We start from the raw sequence: 18,395 nt of genomic DNA, 5'->3' as shown, positions 1-18,395 counted from the left end.
TTTTGGGCATATTGTACTTTATATGGCGGCTACTGGCCCTTTAAGCACAGTGAATGGTATTTTATTGTACTGCTGCTGGCCCTTTAAGAACTGTCTGGGGACATATTGAGACTTTGGGTAACAATACCCTTTAAGACTATGGCCCCTGAAAACGTATGGACTTTTATTTGGTGTGTATGGCCCTTTAAGAACCGGCTGGGGACATCTTGTAACTTTGGTGAACAATGTCCCTTTAAGACTATGTCCCCAGACCTGTAAAATAACTTGTTCCTGGCTTTCCCCCACTTGGTTCAGTAAATAGGGCTTACTGAACCAAGTACCACACAGGCGGACCACCCAGAAGCTAAAGTGTGCAGGCAATTTACCTCCCAGGCTGTGAGGTTACTGCAGGTCAATTGCACGTGGCGGCGGCCATCTTGGTTCAGTCGAACGCGGTCAGCGGTATATGCTAAAGATTCTGTGGAACCAAAATCGGCTACACATTTTGCCGAACACCGCTGACCCTTACCTTCTCCCATACTGAACTTGCAGCTCCAGAGACTAAGTCCCGTTCGAAATGGGACTTAGTCGTTTTTTCGCATGAAATTGACCGGCCGCACAGCCCAAATCTATGGGTTGTGCTTGCGGTCGGTCATAAAGGACTTCCAGCTAACTTTTGATCCACTGGAGGGATTTGGCTGATTTTTGGAAGGGTGTATGTTTAAAGTGTGCTGATTCTAAATATGCAGTTTTTAGGAAGATTGGATGGATTTAAAGTTATAGCACATGTATAAAAACTGTAGTTTTCCTGGCTGTAATAATTATGTTAACTGGTTATCTGAGGGGAGGGGATGTGTGGGTTGTACCATGTATGTGATTGGTTATTTTATGCCTCCCCCTGGGTGTGGCCTGTAAGTGTACAAGTGTAATAAAAGCCAGGCTGGATGAGCCAGTCCAGAGTTCCTGTTTTAACCTCAAAGTGATGTGTCGTCTCATTATTGGGGGAAGGATTTATTGTATGCTGTTCCAGTTGACTGCTAGGGGTACAAGCCTATTCGTATGGTTCCTATTCAATGGTCTACAGCATTCATACGCTTGGGAGAATTTAAAGTTTTCTTGGATTCGGTGATTATGGTGTCTGCCAGAGTGCTTGGAGCCCTCAGGAAGCACTAGGAGCATCCATTAACGGAGGTACTCAGTCGGGGTGCCAGGTGATCCGTTACACTGATGTTACATTTCTTTGTTTTTTGCTTCCTGGACAGAGCTCATCAGTAAGTGTTCTTTGGCCCCCATTTAATAGATGAGCGTGTGAAACCTGTGTGGGTTGTTTGGATCGCTCCATAACTGTTAGATGTGATGGTACTTTAAGTGACACTTTTTTTTTTTAACCCTCAGTGGTTAAATTAATTTTATTTATTAATTAAAATATTTAAAAATTTAGCTAGCTGGGATGGGTGGAAGTTAGTGGGGAATTAGGGGATTTGGTGTTAGGCTAACTAGGGGTTAACGTTAAGTTTTAAAATAAGCTTTAAAAAGTAAAAAAAAAAGTTTTTGTTTTTTTTTTTAAACCCCTTTACCCAGTCCAAATAAAAATTAACCCCTTCCCTGCCAGTCGATCACTGCCTACAGTGATCAAAATACAGATCACAGTATTATACTGTGATCTAATTTTTTTTAACCCCTGACGATTAACTTTTATTTATTTTTTAACCCTCAGGGGTTCAATTTATTTAATTAACTAATTTAAATATTGTATAATTAAATATTTTGCTAGCTGGGGTGGGTGGGAGTTATGGGAAAGTGGGGAATTTACTGTTAGTGCTGCTTACTGCTAGTTAGGGGTTAACGATAAAAGAGAAGTTTCTAAAAAAAAAAAATGTAAAAGTGTAAAAAAGTTAAAGTTTAAAACATTAAATAGGTAATAAAAAAAAAAGTTTAAAAACGAGTTTTACAAATTAAAAAAATACATTAAAAAATGCTAATTACCACTACACTTGGAACATACTAGTGAAAAAATGATCCCACGCTAAGGTTCACAATATGCCTTTTGAATTACCCCAGGGTGTATTCTTTAATAAATAGTATGTGTTTGTGGGGAAGTTTGAATAACCAACCATCTAAACTACTCCAAAATGGAACATGGACACAGCGTAAAACGTGAAAGTTAGAAAAAAACTGAATGGCTGCGTCTCAAATGTGCCCCTTCAACATCCACATATACCTGGCAAAGGTACATTATATACAGAGTGTGTAGTGTGTGTTCCTGAAGGGATGTGATTTGTGTAAAATGGGGGGGGGGGGAGACATTTTTTATAATTTTTTTTAATGCTTATATGTTTTATTTAAATTTTTTTGGCCCCCCTCTCTGCTTGTTACCTGGCATGGGAGGGGGGCTATGCCAGTCTCTGGTGGTCCAGTGGCATGTGCTGTGCAGTGGGGGGCCGGCAGCAAGCTGTTACTTACCTCCCAGCAGCTCTGACGGCAACGGGACTCGCAAGATTTAGACTGGGGAGCTGCTGGGAGGTAAGTAAACGCTTGCCGATAATATCGGTAAAACCGATAATCAGTCGATCCCTACAAAATATACTGCGCAAACTCCCTTTGTGTGTGAAAAGGGCAGAAAAAATGCTTATTACCACTACACTTAGTACAAGCTAGCGGAAAAATTATCCCACGCTAAGGCTCAAAATAGACCTTTTTAATTGCTCTGGGATATCTTCTGTAAGAAATGGTATACCTTTATGGGGTAATTGTAATATGTAGCCTGCTCAAGCACTCCAAAGTGGGACATGGACGCATCAAAACCCTCCATGAAAATTCACACTTAAAAACCTGAACTTGTCACGTTTCTTTCACAGCACTGTAACTTCACAAAATAATGTCTAGGTCATACATTGGGCATATTGTTTTACTCAGAAGAGGTAACTGAGCATGATTTGTTATGTTTTTTTATGACAGAGGTACATATCAAGTGTAAGAAATACTCTGCAAAAATGCAACATGCATGTAAAAATGTCATCCCCCCCAAATGTACAAATTAAAGCGGCACTGTCATGCCGAACTTACCTTTCTTTAATCGATTCCTCTTCTCTCCCTGGGTGGGGGCACTAAATTAAAATACATTTATAAAGCCTTGCCCTGTCCTGCAATTAGGCTCAGAACACTCTGGTTTAAGCCAATCCGAGTGCTCTGTGTCATTTTACACAGCGTGGGAAAGTTCTTAGGATTGTTATTGTTATCTTATTGTTATTTAGGGCCTCCACCCTCCGCTCAGGGGTGGGGGCCGTGGGGGGGTACTAGGGTTTTCTTTTCTTTTCTTTTTTTTTTTTTTTAACAGTGAGCAGCCATAGGCTACGCACTGTTTAGTAGACATGCCCCTACTCGTGGTATATAGAGTAGGGGCATTCAGGATATTTTAATCTCCCTTATGCTATTACGGGGAGCATATTGACCCCCATAGAGTAAGGTAGGACATGGGGGGCTTAGGAAGTGGTGGGGAGCTCTGCTCCCTGCTCTTCTATCTTTACATTTTACAAGGAGGGAGGTGCACGCCGGTAGCTCCCTCCTTGTAATAAACCGAACAAACAAACTAACACTGATCTTCGGTGTGTGTTTGTTCGTCTGACATTTCTTTTAATTCATTTGTCTTTCTGCCGAAGGAATGAATGGATGAAATTCCCGTTCGCATGCTCATGTGTTTAACTGGGCATGTGCGGGAATCTCACAGCGCTATCTAGTGTGGGCAGATGACCTGTCCCACAGGTACTTCATCTACCCACACAAAGATGGCGGCACCCTGAATATAGGTTGGGGAAGAAAATAAAGATAAAAAATAGGTAATGTGGGGGGCTTAGGGGCATTTGGGGGTGACTAGGGAGTTGGGGGGGGGGGGGGGGGGGATTCGGCCATGACAGTGTCGCTTAAACACACTGTGCGTTAAAAGCAACGTGAAAAGTACAGATATGGAATAGAGCACCATAACCACTGCAGCTCGCTGACTACTTTTTACTATCAAATCATTTGAAAAAAAGTGGGCTCTATAGAAAGTGCAGGATTAACATTTCCCTGTTCTCATGGTTGATGATATAATATCACAGACATGTTAATTCCATAATATCGTTTTTGTTTGTTTATTTATATGGTGGATTATCTATATATCCTATCCATCTCTCAGCAGGGGCACAGTGCTCCATCGGGTGCCAAGCACAGTAAATGCTTCCTCTAATGTCACTAATGGGCACCATTACTGAGGTTTGCACCGGATGGAGGTTCAAGCCACAGGCTTCCACTAAAGCTTGTCCGTAGTGCTCTACCTCTTTCTCCTTTCAGCTGAGGGGCTGGCGGCTCCCTTCCCCGCAGGCCCTAGTGGTGAACACCCCCCCACGATAAAGTGGTGGCTCCCTCCCCCAGCCCAGTCTTCTCTTCCAATCTCCAGCCGTATCCTTTTCTTGCTGATACTCTTTGAAACTTAAAATTGTCCCTGCCAATAGTACAGGTTACCCATTATGGGGACAGTCCTTAGGCTAACTGTCCGTTAGTGTTAATTTCCAAGTTTGCTAATGACCGTGACATGTATAAAGGTTCATTCTTACTAAAACTTACGTTTTCTGACCTTTAAATGTGTTATAAGTCTTTCCCTGACAAAGATCAGCCGTTAACCATGTTATTGTGAATGTAGTTCTAATTATTGTTAGAATTTATAAAGCGTCAATGCACAGCAGTACACTATACACAGACAATACAGATGGTGAAGTGTTCCCTGTCTGTAAACTGAGATCTAGCCATCAAAGTACTTTGGTTAGAGCCCACGAGCTTACAATAGAACGACTCTTATTATTTGTAAATACCTACCATCCTCCATCCAGCTTCCGGTTTCCTCTTCTTTGTGTGTGCCACGCTTTTACTAACTCTCATCAGTGAGGGAGTTTAAGCATGTGTGGGATAGGCAAAAGGCTATCCTAGATGTAAGAGACTAATGAAAGTATTAAGAGAATTGGGCAGACTGAATGGCTCTTATCTACCGTCACATTCTATGTTTGTAAAATAGTTTGTTTTCCATTTATGGGCTAGGTAACAAATGTTGTCAATCGTATTAGTGAAGCATTGTAGTAAATGCCGTTTTAATAATTTCAGGGACTGGATCCTGTCAACCAAACCAAGGTAGCTCAGCTGCTGAAGGATGGAGAGACTCCTGAGCAGAGAAAGAAAGGCCGTGAGACCCCCCGAAGCAGCGTCAAATATGAGAGTGGTACTGAGGGGGCAGAAGAAGTGAGTATGGGAGGCGTGGAGTGGAGTGGGGTAAGTACAGATCCTTCCTCAGGACATCCAGGAACGCTGCGATCAAAGGAGGGGTGCAATTATCCAACAGGGAGAGGCAGGAAGCCACCATCTTTTTTTTTGGGGGGGGGGGGGGTAAAATACCATAGAACATTTTCTTTGGGGCCATGTGGCCATTTCCCTGGGAGGAGGGGCCATGCACTCATTGTTCTTGGGGTTAAGCTGCTGTTTTCCTTGAGATTATGTAGCCCTGCAATCGTTGTATAGATACTATAGATGTGTATACATCTCAGCACAGTTTTAGTGCCTCTGTTAAGTCTATATATTTATGGATATATTCTTAGTGTTTCTGCTAGCTATGTGTCTGGTTAGAAGGTCAGTGTTTCCATTGGTCGTGTGTCTGGTTAGAAGGTCAGTGTTTCCATTGGTCGTGTGTCTGGTTAGAAGGTCAGTGTTTCCATTGGTCGTGTGTCCGGTTAGAAGGTCAGTGTTTCCATTGGTCGTGTGTCTGGTTAGGTCAGTGTTTCCATTGGTCGTGTGTCTGGTTAGGTTAGTGTTTCCATTGGTTGTGTGTCTGGTTAGAAGGTCAGTGTTTTCATTGGTCGTGTGTCTGGTTAGAAGGTCAGTGTTTTCATTGGTCGTGTGTCTGGTTAGAAGGTCAGTGTTTCCATTGGTCGTGTGTCTGGTTAGAAGGTCAGTGTTTCCATTGGTCGTGTGTCTGGTTAGAAGGTCAGTGTTCCCATTGGTCGTGTGTCTGGTTAGAAGGTCAGTGTTTCCATTGGTCGTGTGTATGGTTAGAAGGTCAGTGTTTCCATTGGTCGTGTGTCTGGTAAGGTGGTTAGTGTTTCCATTGGTCGTGTGTCTGGTTAGGTGGTCAGTGTGTCCATTGGTCGTGTGTCTGGTTAGGTGGTCAGTGTGTCCATTGGTCGTGTGTCTGGTTAGGTGGTCAGTGTTTCCATTGGTCGTGTGTCTGGTTAGGTGGTCAGTGTTTCCATTGGTCGTGTGTCTGGTTAGAAGGTCAGTGTTTCCGTTAGCTGTCTGTTGATGCTCTATTGCAGGCTTCCCCAAACTCCGGCCCTCCAGATGTTGCTGAACTACAACTCGCATGATTCTTAGTCTATCTTTTTCATTCATAGAATCATGGGAGTTGTAGTTCAAGGGAAACTCCAATGCCAGGAAAACAATCTGTTTTCCTGGCACTGCAGGTCCCCTCTCCCTCCCACCCCCCAATCACCGGTTGCTGAAGGGGTGAAAACCCCTTCAGTAACTTACCAGAGGCAGCGACATGTTCCACGTCGATGCTTCTTCTGCCACCACTCCTCCTCTGCATTACGTCGGCCAGTGCGCGAGACTGATCCCGCCCACCGGCTGGGGAGACTAAATGCCATGCTGCGCATGCGCATTAGAGCTCCCCATAGGAAAGAATTGAAACCGCTTTCAATGCTTTCCAATGGGGAATTGAGCGATGCTGGAGGTCCTCACACAGCGTGAGGACGTCCAGCGACGCTCTAGCACAGGTTTTCTGTGCTATGATGCAGGAAGTGCCCTCTAGTGGCTGTCTAGTAGACAGCCACTAGAGGTGGAGTTAGCCCTGCGAGGTAATTATTGCAGTTTATAAAAAAACTGCAATAATTACACTTGCAGGGTAAAGAGAAGTGGGAGTTGGCACCCAGACCACTCCAATGGGCACAAGTGGTCTGGGTGCCTGGAGTGTCCCTTTTCAGCAACATCTGAAGGGAGTTTGGGGAAGCCTGCTCTATTGGATCCTATAAGTTTAGATTGTTCATGCCCCTTGTTAAATGCCTCTGATTTAGAATGTCTGTGCCCTTGCTAGGTGCCAATCTGGAAAAAAAGTCTGCTCTAGCTAGGTGAGTCTCTGATTAGAATGTGTTTAGAAACTAGAAAGTTTCATTGTTAGGTGCATGTGTACTTAAGTAGTCCATGTTCCCTTTTGGCATAGGTCTCTTAGTTTGTGAGTACTTTGTTAAATGTTTAGTTACATTGTAGCTGCTCTCATTGGGGGTGTGTCTGGTTACGTTGTAGCTGCTCTCATTGGGGGGGTGTCTGGTTATGTTGTTGCTGCTCTCATTGGGGGGGTGTCTGGTTACGTTGTCGCTGCTCTCATTGGGGGGGTGTCTGGTTACGTTGTCGCTGCTCTCATTGGGGGTGTGTCTGGTTACGTTGTAGCTGCTCTCATTGGGGGGGTGTCTGGTTATGTTGTTGCTGCTCTCATTGGGGGGGTGTCTGGTTACGTTGTTGCTGCTCTCATTGGGGGGGTGTCTGGTTACGTTGTCGCTGCTCTCATTGGGGGTGTGTCTGGTTATGTTGTCGCTGCTCTCATTGGGGGTGTGTCTGGTTATGTTGTCGCTGCTCTCATTGGGCGTGTGTCTGGTTACGTTGTCGCTGCTCTCATTGGGGGGGTGTCTGGTTACGTTGTCGCTGCTCTCATTGGGGGGGTGTCTGGTTACGTTGTTGCTGCTCTCATTAGGGGTGTGTCTGGTTACGTTGTCGCTGCTCTCATTGGGCGTGTGTCTGGTTACGTTGTCGCTGCTCTCATTGGGGGTGTGTCTGGTTACGTTGTTGCTGCTCTCATTGGGGGTGTGTCTGGTTACGTTGTCGTTGTTGTCATTGGGGGTGTCTGGTTACATTGTCGTCGTGTGTCTGGTTTCATTGTCGTTGTTGTCATTGGGGGTGTGTCTGGTTACGTTGTTGCTGCTCTCATTGGGGGTGTGTCTGGTTACGTTGTCGCTGCTCTCATTGGGGGTGTGTCTGGTTACGTTGTTGCTGCTCTCATTAGGGGTGTGTCTGGTTACGTTGTCGCTGCTCTCATTGGGGGTGTGTCTGGTTATGTTGTCGCTGCTCTCATTGATTGTGCCTGGTTACGTTGTCGCTGCTCTCATTGGGGGTGTGCCTGGTTACGTTGTCGCTGCTCTCATTGGGGGTGTGTCTGGTTACGTTGTTGCTGCTCTCATTGGGGGGGTGTCTGGTTACGTTGTCGCTGCTCTCATTGGGGGTGTGCCTGGTTACGTTGTCGCTGCTCTCATTGGGCGTGTGTCTGGTTATGTTGTCGCTGCTCTCATTGGGGGTGTGTCTGGTTATGTTGTCGCTGCTCTCATTGGGGGGGTGTCTGGTTACGTTGTCGCTGCTCTCATTGATTGTGTGTCTGGTTATGTTGTCGCTGCTCTCATTGGGGGTGTGTCTGGTTACGTTGTCGCTGCTCTCATTGATTGTGTGTCTGGTTACGTTGTCGCTGCTCTCATTGGGCGTGTGTCTGGTTATGTTGTCGCTGCTCTCATTGGTTGTGTGTCTGGTTACATTGTCGCTCTCATTGGGGGTGTGTCTGGTTACGTTTTCGCTGCTCTCATTGGTTGTGTGTCTGGTTACATTGTCGCTCTCATTGGGGGTGTGTCTGGTTATGTTGTCGTTGTTGTCATTGGGGGTGTATCTGGTTACGTTGTCGTTGTTGTCATTGGGGGTGTCTGGTTACATTGTCGTCGTGTGTCTGGTTTCATTGTCGTTGTTGTCATTGGTTGTGTGTCTGGTTACGTTGTCGCTGCTCTCATTGGGGGTGTGTCTGGTTACGTTGCCACTGCTCTCATTGATTGTGTGTCTGGTTACGTTGTCGCTGCTCTCATTGGGCGTGTGTCTGGTTATGTTGTCGCTGCTCTCATTGGTTGTGTGTCTGGTTACATTGTCGCTCTCATTGGGGGTGTGTCTGGTTACGTTTTCGCTGCTCTCATTGGTTGTGTGTCTGGTTACATTGTCGCTCTCATTGGGGGTGTGTCTGGTTATGTTGTCGTTGTTGTCATTGGGGGTGTATCTGGTTACGTTGTCGTTGTTGTCATTGGGGGTGTCTGGTTACATTGTCGTCGTGTGTCTGGTTTCATTGTCGTTGTTGTCATTGGGGGTGTGTCTGGTTACGTTGTTGCTGCTCTCATTAGGGGTGTGTCTGGTTACGTTGTCGCTGCTCTCATTGGGCGTGTGTCTGGTTATGTTGTCGCTGCTCTCATTGATTGTGTCTGGTTATGTTGTGGCTGCTCTCATTGGGGGTGTGTCTGGTTACGTTGTCGCTGCTCTCATTGGGGGTGTGTCTGGTTATGTTGTCGCTGCTCTCATTGGGGGTGTGTCTGGTTACGTTGTCGCTGCTCTCATTGGGGGTGTGTCTGGTTACGTTGTCGCTGCTCTCATTGGGGGTGTGTCTGGTTACGTTGTCGCTGCTCTCATTGATTGTGTGTCTGGTTACGTTGTCGTTGCTCTCATTGGGGGGGGTGTCTGGTTACATTGTCGCTGCTCTCATTCGTTGTGTGTCTGGTTACATTGTTGTTGTCATTGGGGGTGTGTCTGGTTGCGTTGTTGTTGTTGTCATTGATTGTGTGTTTGGTTACGTTGTCGTTGTTGTCATTGATTGTGTGTCTGGTTACGTTGTCGTTGTTGTCATTGGGGGTGTGTCTGGTTATGTTGTCGTTGTTGTCATTGGTTGTGTGTCTGGTTACGTTGTCGTTGTGGTCATCGGGGGTGTGTCTGGTTGCATAGAATAATTTACTATTTTTGGTTTAATGTCCCGTGTGTGCCAGCCCAGTTAAGGGAACTTGTCACAGATCACATCAGGTTAACGTTAAAGCAGGGGTGGGGAACTTCCGGCCAGCGTGCCATATAAGGCGCACAAAATCATTTGGACCGGCCGTGGGGAGCCGGCCCTGCTATCTGCCTTTATCGGAACGGTGGGGAGGTCAAAGATCTTCCTCACCAGTCTCCGGGCAGTTAAAGGAGAGGGAGGCAGCTAAGACCCAAGAGGCTGCGATCTTCCCACGAGCATGCAGGTTGGAGCGTTTGCCGCGTGTTACCATGGCAACGCTCTGACCACGCTGTGCTTGCGGGAAGAAAATGGTGAAGGCAGGCTAAGGTGCATGTAAAAACCAAAAAAAAAGAATTTCTACTTGATTCCCTCCCCCCCCACCACCACCACAATATAGACCCCTGAAACATACTGCATCCCTCACACACAGAACCCCTTACACAAACACCACCTCACACGCACTCTGAACCCCCCTCTCTCTCACACACATACTGCACTCACTCACCCACTCACTCACCCACTCACACACACAATGCACACCACACACACTGCAGACCTCTCACACACACACACCCACACTGCGAGTAGCAACATTATCAATACCAGCTAACCTCACCATACACCAAAGAGAATCCGTTCCAGCCATCACATTAGGAGTGAGTTAATTAAATGTTTGGCTAAAAACAGCAGGCTAATTTTTAAGTTGATGATTTTGAATGGTCCGCGAATGATGTTTTATATATCCAAATGGCCCTTGGCAGATAAAAGGTTCCCCTCCCCTGTGTTAAAGTATTGTTACTTTGTAGTTTTCTCTGTTTACCTGCTCCCCCTGCATGCATTGTGGCTGCAATTAAACATATCTAATGCTTTATAGGGTGCGACAACATAAAGCAATCTGCCTCCCTCCCAGTATATAATGCACTCCTGCATGATGCTGCATTAATCCCACGCGTACTGTGTCTATCTGAACATTTGGGGTTATTGAAGTAACAGATATTTTCCAATGATGAATGATGCATCCGCATCGAGCAGCTCAGACATTGGCTCCAGTTACCGTTCTTTGGCCGAGTTTCATGGGAATTCTATAAACCTGAAGTTTAAACTCCCAGCTCCTGTTTGTGGATCAATGCCAGGGGTCTCACTGGTAGCAGTATATCCTTTCTTTATCAATGCCTACATGAATCTTATGTAACCTATTGCTCAAATAATAACATGGCTTCTATTTCCAGAATCAAACCATAATCCTTTAATATTTCACAACAAATTATTTTTACGTTTTCTACGCGGAGCTGGTTTATTTAGGATTACAGTAAATGGCGGCCAGCGTAGGAGCCGCACGCAATGTGGTGCCGTATAAGAGTGTAGTACTGTAGGTACTGGTTACAATTTGGAAAGGGGAGGATGCATGTGCTGCATGCTGAAATTTGAAACCCCCACTAAGTCACTCTCGTCTTACTCCTCAATCCTGCAGTTTTGTCAACCCTTCCCCCCACCCCCTAACCTGCAGAATTTTGTGCGCCACCCGGCAGAGTTTTGCGCTCCCCGCCACCCGGCAGAATTTTGCGCGTCACCCGGCAGAGTTTTGCGCTCCCCGCCACCACCCGGCAGAGTTTTGCGCTCCCCGCCACCACCCGGCAGAGTTTTGCGCTCCCCGCCACCACCCGGCAGAGTTTTGCGCTCCCCGCCACCACCCGGCAGAGTTTTGCGCTCCCCGCCACCACCCGGCAGAGTTTTGCGCTCCCCGCCACCACCCTGATCTCCCTATGTGTCATTCACAAGCAAACCTAATATTCTCTTAACTCCCCTGGTTAACACCCATGTGTTTTCCAAACCTAAACCTCACGTGTTTCCATTAATTTTATTTATTTTTGTATTCAGTCAGGGTTTTACCATTTCCCTAGGCATACTGTCTCTGGCTATGAAAACTGATGTGCAAATCAAAATTCCCTTGCGTTGCTGCGTGGACACTGACGTGGGGTACTCATTTAACAAAGATTCTATTTCATTTCTGCATACCAGGCGCACCGGACATATTAACAGTACCTTGGTGATAAGCAAAGATTCCAATTACTGTTTGTGTAACTTGGCACTAAATACATACTGGTCTATGTAGCTAGCAGGGTGGGTATTGTGGGGTTCCCCTTAGTGTCTTCACACTTGGATGTAATGGGCATTGGTCTGATTTCTTGGCATTTCTGTGACTCGTTTCACCTGTGTTGTTGACATTCTCGTTAGATTCTTCCTAGCTGTGTAGATTGGAGTGTGCGGACGTGGCTCTATTGAGTACTGTAGGGTTTTAGTGTCTCTACAGGCTAAGTGGCTGTTTTGGGTCATGGAAACAGAGTTTTAAATTGGAGTTTTACAGACCAATGCTCCTGACATCCCAGTCTAGAAACATAACCGGGTTGAGAGGCATGGGCAGCAGTAATTTTTTCCACTTCGATTTGTGTTGAGCTGACAGTTGTGGTGCAGTGTTTCCCATTAGTTTGGGGGCGGAATTATTACCCCGGGCTGTTAGAGGGAAATGGCTCCCACATAAATGTCAGGAATGCACTATAGTTAGATTCCTCTCTCTGGTCTCTGCATGCTGTGTGCTTGATGTTCCCCAGCTCCTGGAGTCTTGAATGAGGACTGTGCTACCAGTGTCTCCATGTGTCTGCTTTCCGCTGTCTCTGCTTCTCGATTCCTTCCTTTTAACTACTGTCCACTGCACCACAAGCCAGACGTGTATATCTATGTGAACTGTCTTACTCAATTCTCCTCTTAATGATAAATGGCATTTCTTCGCCCTCCTGTTACGGGGTCACGCTGGTTGAATAGGTCTGTTATCTGTGCAATAAACCCCTCCCACTACAGGGTCACACGGATAAAAAGGGCCTGTTATCTGGATAATAAACCCCAAACAGCATTGTCCCTCTACTTTTGGCTGGCGATTACATGTAGATTGGTAGATGTACTAAAAGTGATCATATGAGGACATACTGAAGCCTGGACCTTGTGGACCCCCAGTTTCTTCACTTATCCTAGTACCGATTCACACAAACATAGTGATCACAACTGCTTTTTTTACAGTGATACTAGAGTAATTGTAATGGATGTTCTCACATTGAGCATTTTTATATACACTGTATCATGTACCTGCCAGTGTGCTTCATGCCATTCAACCCAAGTAATATTCCAGACTGATGTACATCACCACAACTGGCCATGTCTTAAATCCCTCTGTTACTGCAAACATCATAGGTCATTAACTGTCCAACTCTATACAAGGACTCCCGCAATGAATTACACGCTTTTAGATAGTTTTAGAAACAAGTGTCTTTCACATTATTGATCTCTCGATATTCTCTGCATCGTTGTCCCTTTTGCTGCTTCTATATCCTTTCTGTGTGGGATAAATGGGTCTTCTGGACCACAATCCTTGTAAGCTGTTCTTTTTGTTTTCTTATTTTCATGCTTTTCAGGCCTAAATTCCCAGTCATCGGAAATTATCAACCCCTACTCAATCCCACAGCAGAGGGACCTCAATTACTATTACCACACCCAGCAAGAGGCAGATGATGCATGGCTGTCAAGAGCACAGAACCACCCATGTCCCTCACTCTTCCCAAAATCAATGAGAGAGAAATCCAGCATTCATGTCAAGTGATCCTCCAGGTGTAGGCTAGATATGCCCATTATAACCTGTACCTATCCACTATACTGCATTTTGTCATCCAATGCCATTGAAGAAGATCCTGCAAATGGTGGTGCATGTCTGACTTTTTTTTTTCTGTGCAGTTTCCTTCCCCTATTTTTTTTTTTTTTTTGAGGCTATTTCACATTGCTTGCTTTCTTGCTAAGCAGCATTCAGTTATGTTGTTACTGACCTGAGTCCAACAATTTCATGGAGTGGACTGTAGATGAAGAACCTTGGAACCCATATTGTTTAAAGCCTGTGGACTTCTCAGTTTAGCTGGAGGCCAAAGCAAAGCCTCGGATGACTTTCTCACTTCTGGTTAGGAGGTCTTTTTCTTGGTTACGGGCCTACAACATAATCGTAACATGTATCAAGCTAACGTTCAACATAAATATTGCTGCAGCAAAAAAATACCCTCCTAACTTTTCTTCATGATTGTCTCCCATGTCTGATTATGTTCACAGCTGACAAAGTGTTAACTAATCTATTGTTTGTCCCAGAGTGTTTGTGTCCATGTTCTTGTCAAGCTTTTGTTGGTCAGACTTTAGTGGCTGGCTATATGGCGTAGCATTCCTTTGTCTTTTTTTTTTTTTTTTTTTCTCCTTCCCTTAATCTGACCTTCCTTGTGCCCTGCCCCTTGATCTGACCTTCCTTGTGCCCTGCCCCTTGATCTGACCTTCCTTGTGCCCTGCCCCTTGATCTGACCTTCCTTGTGCCCTGCCCCTTGATCTGACCTTCCTTGTGCCCGGCCCCTTGATCTGACCTCTCTCGATCTGACCTCCCTCGTGTCCTCTCGCTCTCTCGATCTGACCTCCCTTGTGCTCTCTCGATCTGACCTCCCTCGTGCTCTCTCGATCTGACCTCCCTCGTGCTCTCTCGATCTGACCTCCCTCGTGCTCTCTCGATCTGACCTCCCTCGTGCTCTCTCGATCTGACCTCCCTCGTGCTCTCTCGATCTGACCTCCCTCGTGCTCTCTCGATCTGACCTCCCTCGTGCTCTCTCGATCTGACCTCCCTCGTGCTCTCTCGATCTGACCTCCCTCGTGCTCTCTCGATCTGACCTCCCTCGTGTCCTGTCCTTATCTCGATCTGACCTCCCTCCCCTCGTGTGTTCTCTCTTTTTCTTGTTCTAACCTCCCTCCTGTTCTCTTCCTTGATGTCTTGTCCCACGTGGTCTCTCCTTGGCTAAAGCTTTGTCATAACTATTCATTGCTCCACGTGCCTTATTTGTGTAGTGTTCCCTCAATATTTCTATTATTTATATTAGGATAGGAATTAGGATTTTTATTTTGTTTTTGTTTATTTGTGACGTTTGTCAGATTTGCAGATTTCTGATAATGTAATGGAGTTATTTGCATAATTAAAATGAGTCTGACTTGATGTGTGTTTTATTATTTTTATAATAATTTCTCCATACCCAGTGAGACTGTGTGTGATCACTACCGACGGCAGTGTTTCTGTTCTGAACATTGATTGCAAGATTGAAACAAAATACTGGTCCAGTGGCCAAACATTGATTCATGAGAAAGGACAGAGATTGTGATGTCTGACTGTGTGACACCAAAGATAGAATTGAGATTGCACAAGGTGACCCTGAGTGAGCTCCAGGAGCCGTAGGAAACGCTGAGCAATCTCGGTGGAAGGTGAGACGTATAATGAAGAGATTTGTGGTGATTTAGGGTGGGTCACTCTTGGTGACAGGTCTAAGGTTGAGATTGTAAAGTATGTCTAATCCTGAGCCAACCCAGTAACAGGTCATTAACAGCTGATCCCATCATGCACTGCTGCAGCCTGGCATTGCTTGTTTCATTGGCATAATGCAAATACATTAAAACATGTGGAATACAAATATTGGTCCCTTGACATGGGTAAGTTGACGAGGATGAGGAGAATGTTGACTGTAAATACATTCCATATATAAACAATGACTGTTAAAATGAAAATTAATATTACAAAAACCTTACAGCATTCGGGGGGATGACGTGACACGTGTGCACGCACGCACGCTCCCACGGCTCTGAGGTTCTGGTGAGGGGGGAGAGCGAGACGCCCAGACTCTCTGGATGTAACTGGCGGTAATTTGAGGGCTACGGCGCTGCACCTGATACTGAGTTTGATGTTATATTCGATCTCCAGCGCGGTGGTGAAGTTTGTGATTCATGGGGTTTTCATGCTGAATGGACGTGGAACCGATGAACAGTAAAAGCCGGATTTATTTAAAAAAAAAAAAAAAAAAAAAAAAAGGAATTGCGCAAACGCGAACTCTGTGAAAAGGTCCAGTAAGTCAGGAACTGATATCTGGGGCCATTAAGCTGCTACCAACAAGGTATAATGTATTAATGGAGGTGACATTTATAAAATGATTGGCAAGGATGGTTTCTAACAAGAAAATGTAACCAACAGTCCTGCCATTAAATAGCAGGCAAAGGTTGGTAAATAAGATTCCACCTTCTACTATATACTGGAGATCGAGCAAGAACTCTACGTATTGACAGTTCCGCAATCTGGTCACTATATTATTATGATTTTTAAATTAGTTTCTTTATAGTGAACTTTAGGACAGAGCTAAAGGAACTTGTGATCCACATACTATTAAGGATATTATGCCTCCCAAGAACAAAAATACAAACAAAAACTATGGATAAAAGTAAGACTATTAACATAAACTCAAGAACGAACTCTAACCAATAGATTGTCTCAGGGTGAACGCACGGAGTTTGCCTCTCAGATTGCCTCCCATCAAATATCGCACCAAACACTTAATGATGCTTTGGATACATTGTATTGTAAATTAAAACGACCTGGAGGACAATTCAAATCTATTGAGGCTGCTAATATTCTGCAAATTCACTTAAACATTTACAGGCAAGAAATGAAGATCTAATGGTAAAATGCAGCCAATTAGAAGGAAAACTTCAGGCTCGAGAGGTCAAATTGGGGGACTTAGAAGACAGATCGAGGAGGAACAATATTAAGTTGAGAGGAGTTCCAGAATCCATTAAATATGACCAACTGGATCAATCTTTAAAATCGTTGGAATTTCCAATGGCCTTGTTAGTATTTTTTCAGGATCGGCAATTTCTCTTTAACCCCTTAAGGACACATGACGTGTGACATGTCATGATTCACTTTTATTCCAGAAGTTTGGTCCTTAATGGGTTTAAAGATCCCATAACAGTCTTGGAATTTGCCATAAACTATAGTATATGGAGAAGAGAGTTCATGAATGTATATGGCGGAGTTAGTTTTCTTGTCCTATGTGCTATAACTGCACTTATTCATTAGCTCTCCTAACAAGTATATGTTGAGACATTTGTCTGATTATATTGATACATGTTGATAATGAGATACACGCTTCTTATTGCACTTATTGCATTTTAACCCTATATTGTTACTGGGGTTGGAAATATTTAGAGGAGTATAAGGAGTATATGTACATAGCACCTATATACCACTACGTTGAACTTTTTTTTTTTTTGATGGTGCATGATGATTATATTTATAATGGGTCATATGAGCTATATTACTTTTGGATATTTATTGCATTTCTAAATATTGATTGTATATTCACTTACCAGATTTAATCTTATGCTGTCTATGGGGTTAAGTAGTATTTATAGGACTATAATCTGTATATTTATATAGAAACATAGAATGTGACGGCAGATGAGAACCATTTGGCCCATCTAGTCTGCCCAATTTTCTAAATACTTTCATTAGTCCCTGGCCTTATCTTATAGTTAGGATAGCCTTATGCCTATCCCACGCATACTTAAACTCCTTTACTGTGTTAACCTCTACCACTTCAGCTGGAAGGCTATTCCATGCATCCACTACTCTCTCAGTAAAGTAATACTTCCTGATATTATTTTTAAACCTTTTGTCCCTCTAATTTAAGACTATGTCCTCTTGTTGTGGTAGTTTTTCTTCTTTTAAATATAGTCTCCTCCTTTACTGTGTTGATTCCCTTTATGTATATAAATGTTTCTATCATATCCCCCCTGTCTCGTCTTTCCTCCAAGCTATGCATGTTAAGATCCTTTAACCTTTCCTGGTAAGTTTTTGTCACGGGTGGCGGTACGGAAACCGGGACCCCTGAGTGCCTGATGAGAAGTTGGGAGTCTTCAGCATGGAAGTGGACTATCAGGGCCTGGTGCAGGGTAACCACACGCCCTCTGGTGTTGAGCACCAGCGTTTGTGCGGCCACATACCAGGTCCCTGATACAGCTTAGCGGATCCCAGGAACTAGGAGCTTGATATGCAGACCTCCCAGGAGCTGAATAGGGGGGATCTGCAGCAGACATGTATCCAGTACAGAAACAAGGCAAGACTAGGAAAGACACCAAACAAGAAAACAACCCAGAACCAGAGAAGGATAGAAAGCAAAACCCAGAACATGTACACACACGACACGAGGAAAACATGAACATAACATGGGCAGGCAGGACAGGACTGTACATGGACTGGGAATACAAAATAAAACAAGACAAGATAACATAGGCAAAACAAGAGGAGAAATAAAGTACTATATATGAAAAGTATGGGGATTTAGTTACATTATATGATCATACATTGCATAAGCCTGCTACAACACCAATGTACCCCATATTCGGCAGGTCCATAAAAACTAAAAAAAAAAAACAAGGATTGTAAAAAGAGTAGTGGATACCAGAAGCCAAGGCCAGACATCTCCGCAGAACATGGCATGATGTGACCGTTTTATCCTGCAATCCATGAACCAGTTTAGTAGCCCTTCTCTGAACTCTCTCTAAGGTATCAATATCCTTCTGAAGATAGGGTCTCCAGTACTGTGTACAGTACTCCAAGTGAGGTCTCACCAGTGTTCTGTACAATGGCATGAGCACTTCCCTCTTTCTACTGCTA

General features: G+C 44.5%; 1 protein-coding gene across 7 annotated transcripts in view; it reads left to right on the top strand.

The window, feature by feature from the left end:
* The window catches only part of KLC4 (kinesin light chain 4), a 104,232-nt gene that overhangs the window by 45,531 nt on the left and 40,306 nt on the right, over nucleotides 1-18,395 (top strand). For 5 of the 7 annotated variants that reach the window (XM_063444199.1, XM_063444202.1, XM_063444200.1 and 2 more), the window contains exon 12: nucleotides 5,113-5,277. In XM_063444199.1, coding sequence (XP_063300269.1) covers nucleotides 5,113-5,277 — 165 coding nt within the window. Of the gene's footprint in view, nucleotides 1-5,112; nucleotides 5,278-13,296; nucleotides 14,892-18,395 lie in introns of those variants that run through there. The other 2 variants (XM_063444204.1, XM_063444203.1) reach the window with 2 other exon arrangements.

Source organism: Pelobates fuscus, chromosome 2, assembly GCF_036172605.1.
Source record: "Pelobates fuscus isolate aPelFus1 chromosome 2, aPelFus1.pri, whole genome shotgun sequence".
Taxonomy (NCBI): Eukaryota; Metazoa; Chordata; class Amphibia; order Anura; family Pelobatidae; genus Pelobates; species Pelobates fuscus.
Note: the sequence above shows the minus strand (reverse complement) of the source record. Positions and strands in the feature narration are given on the sequence as shown.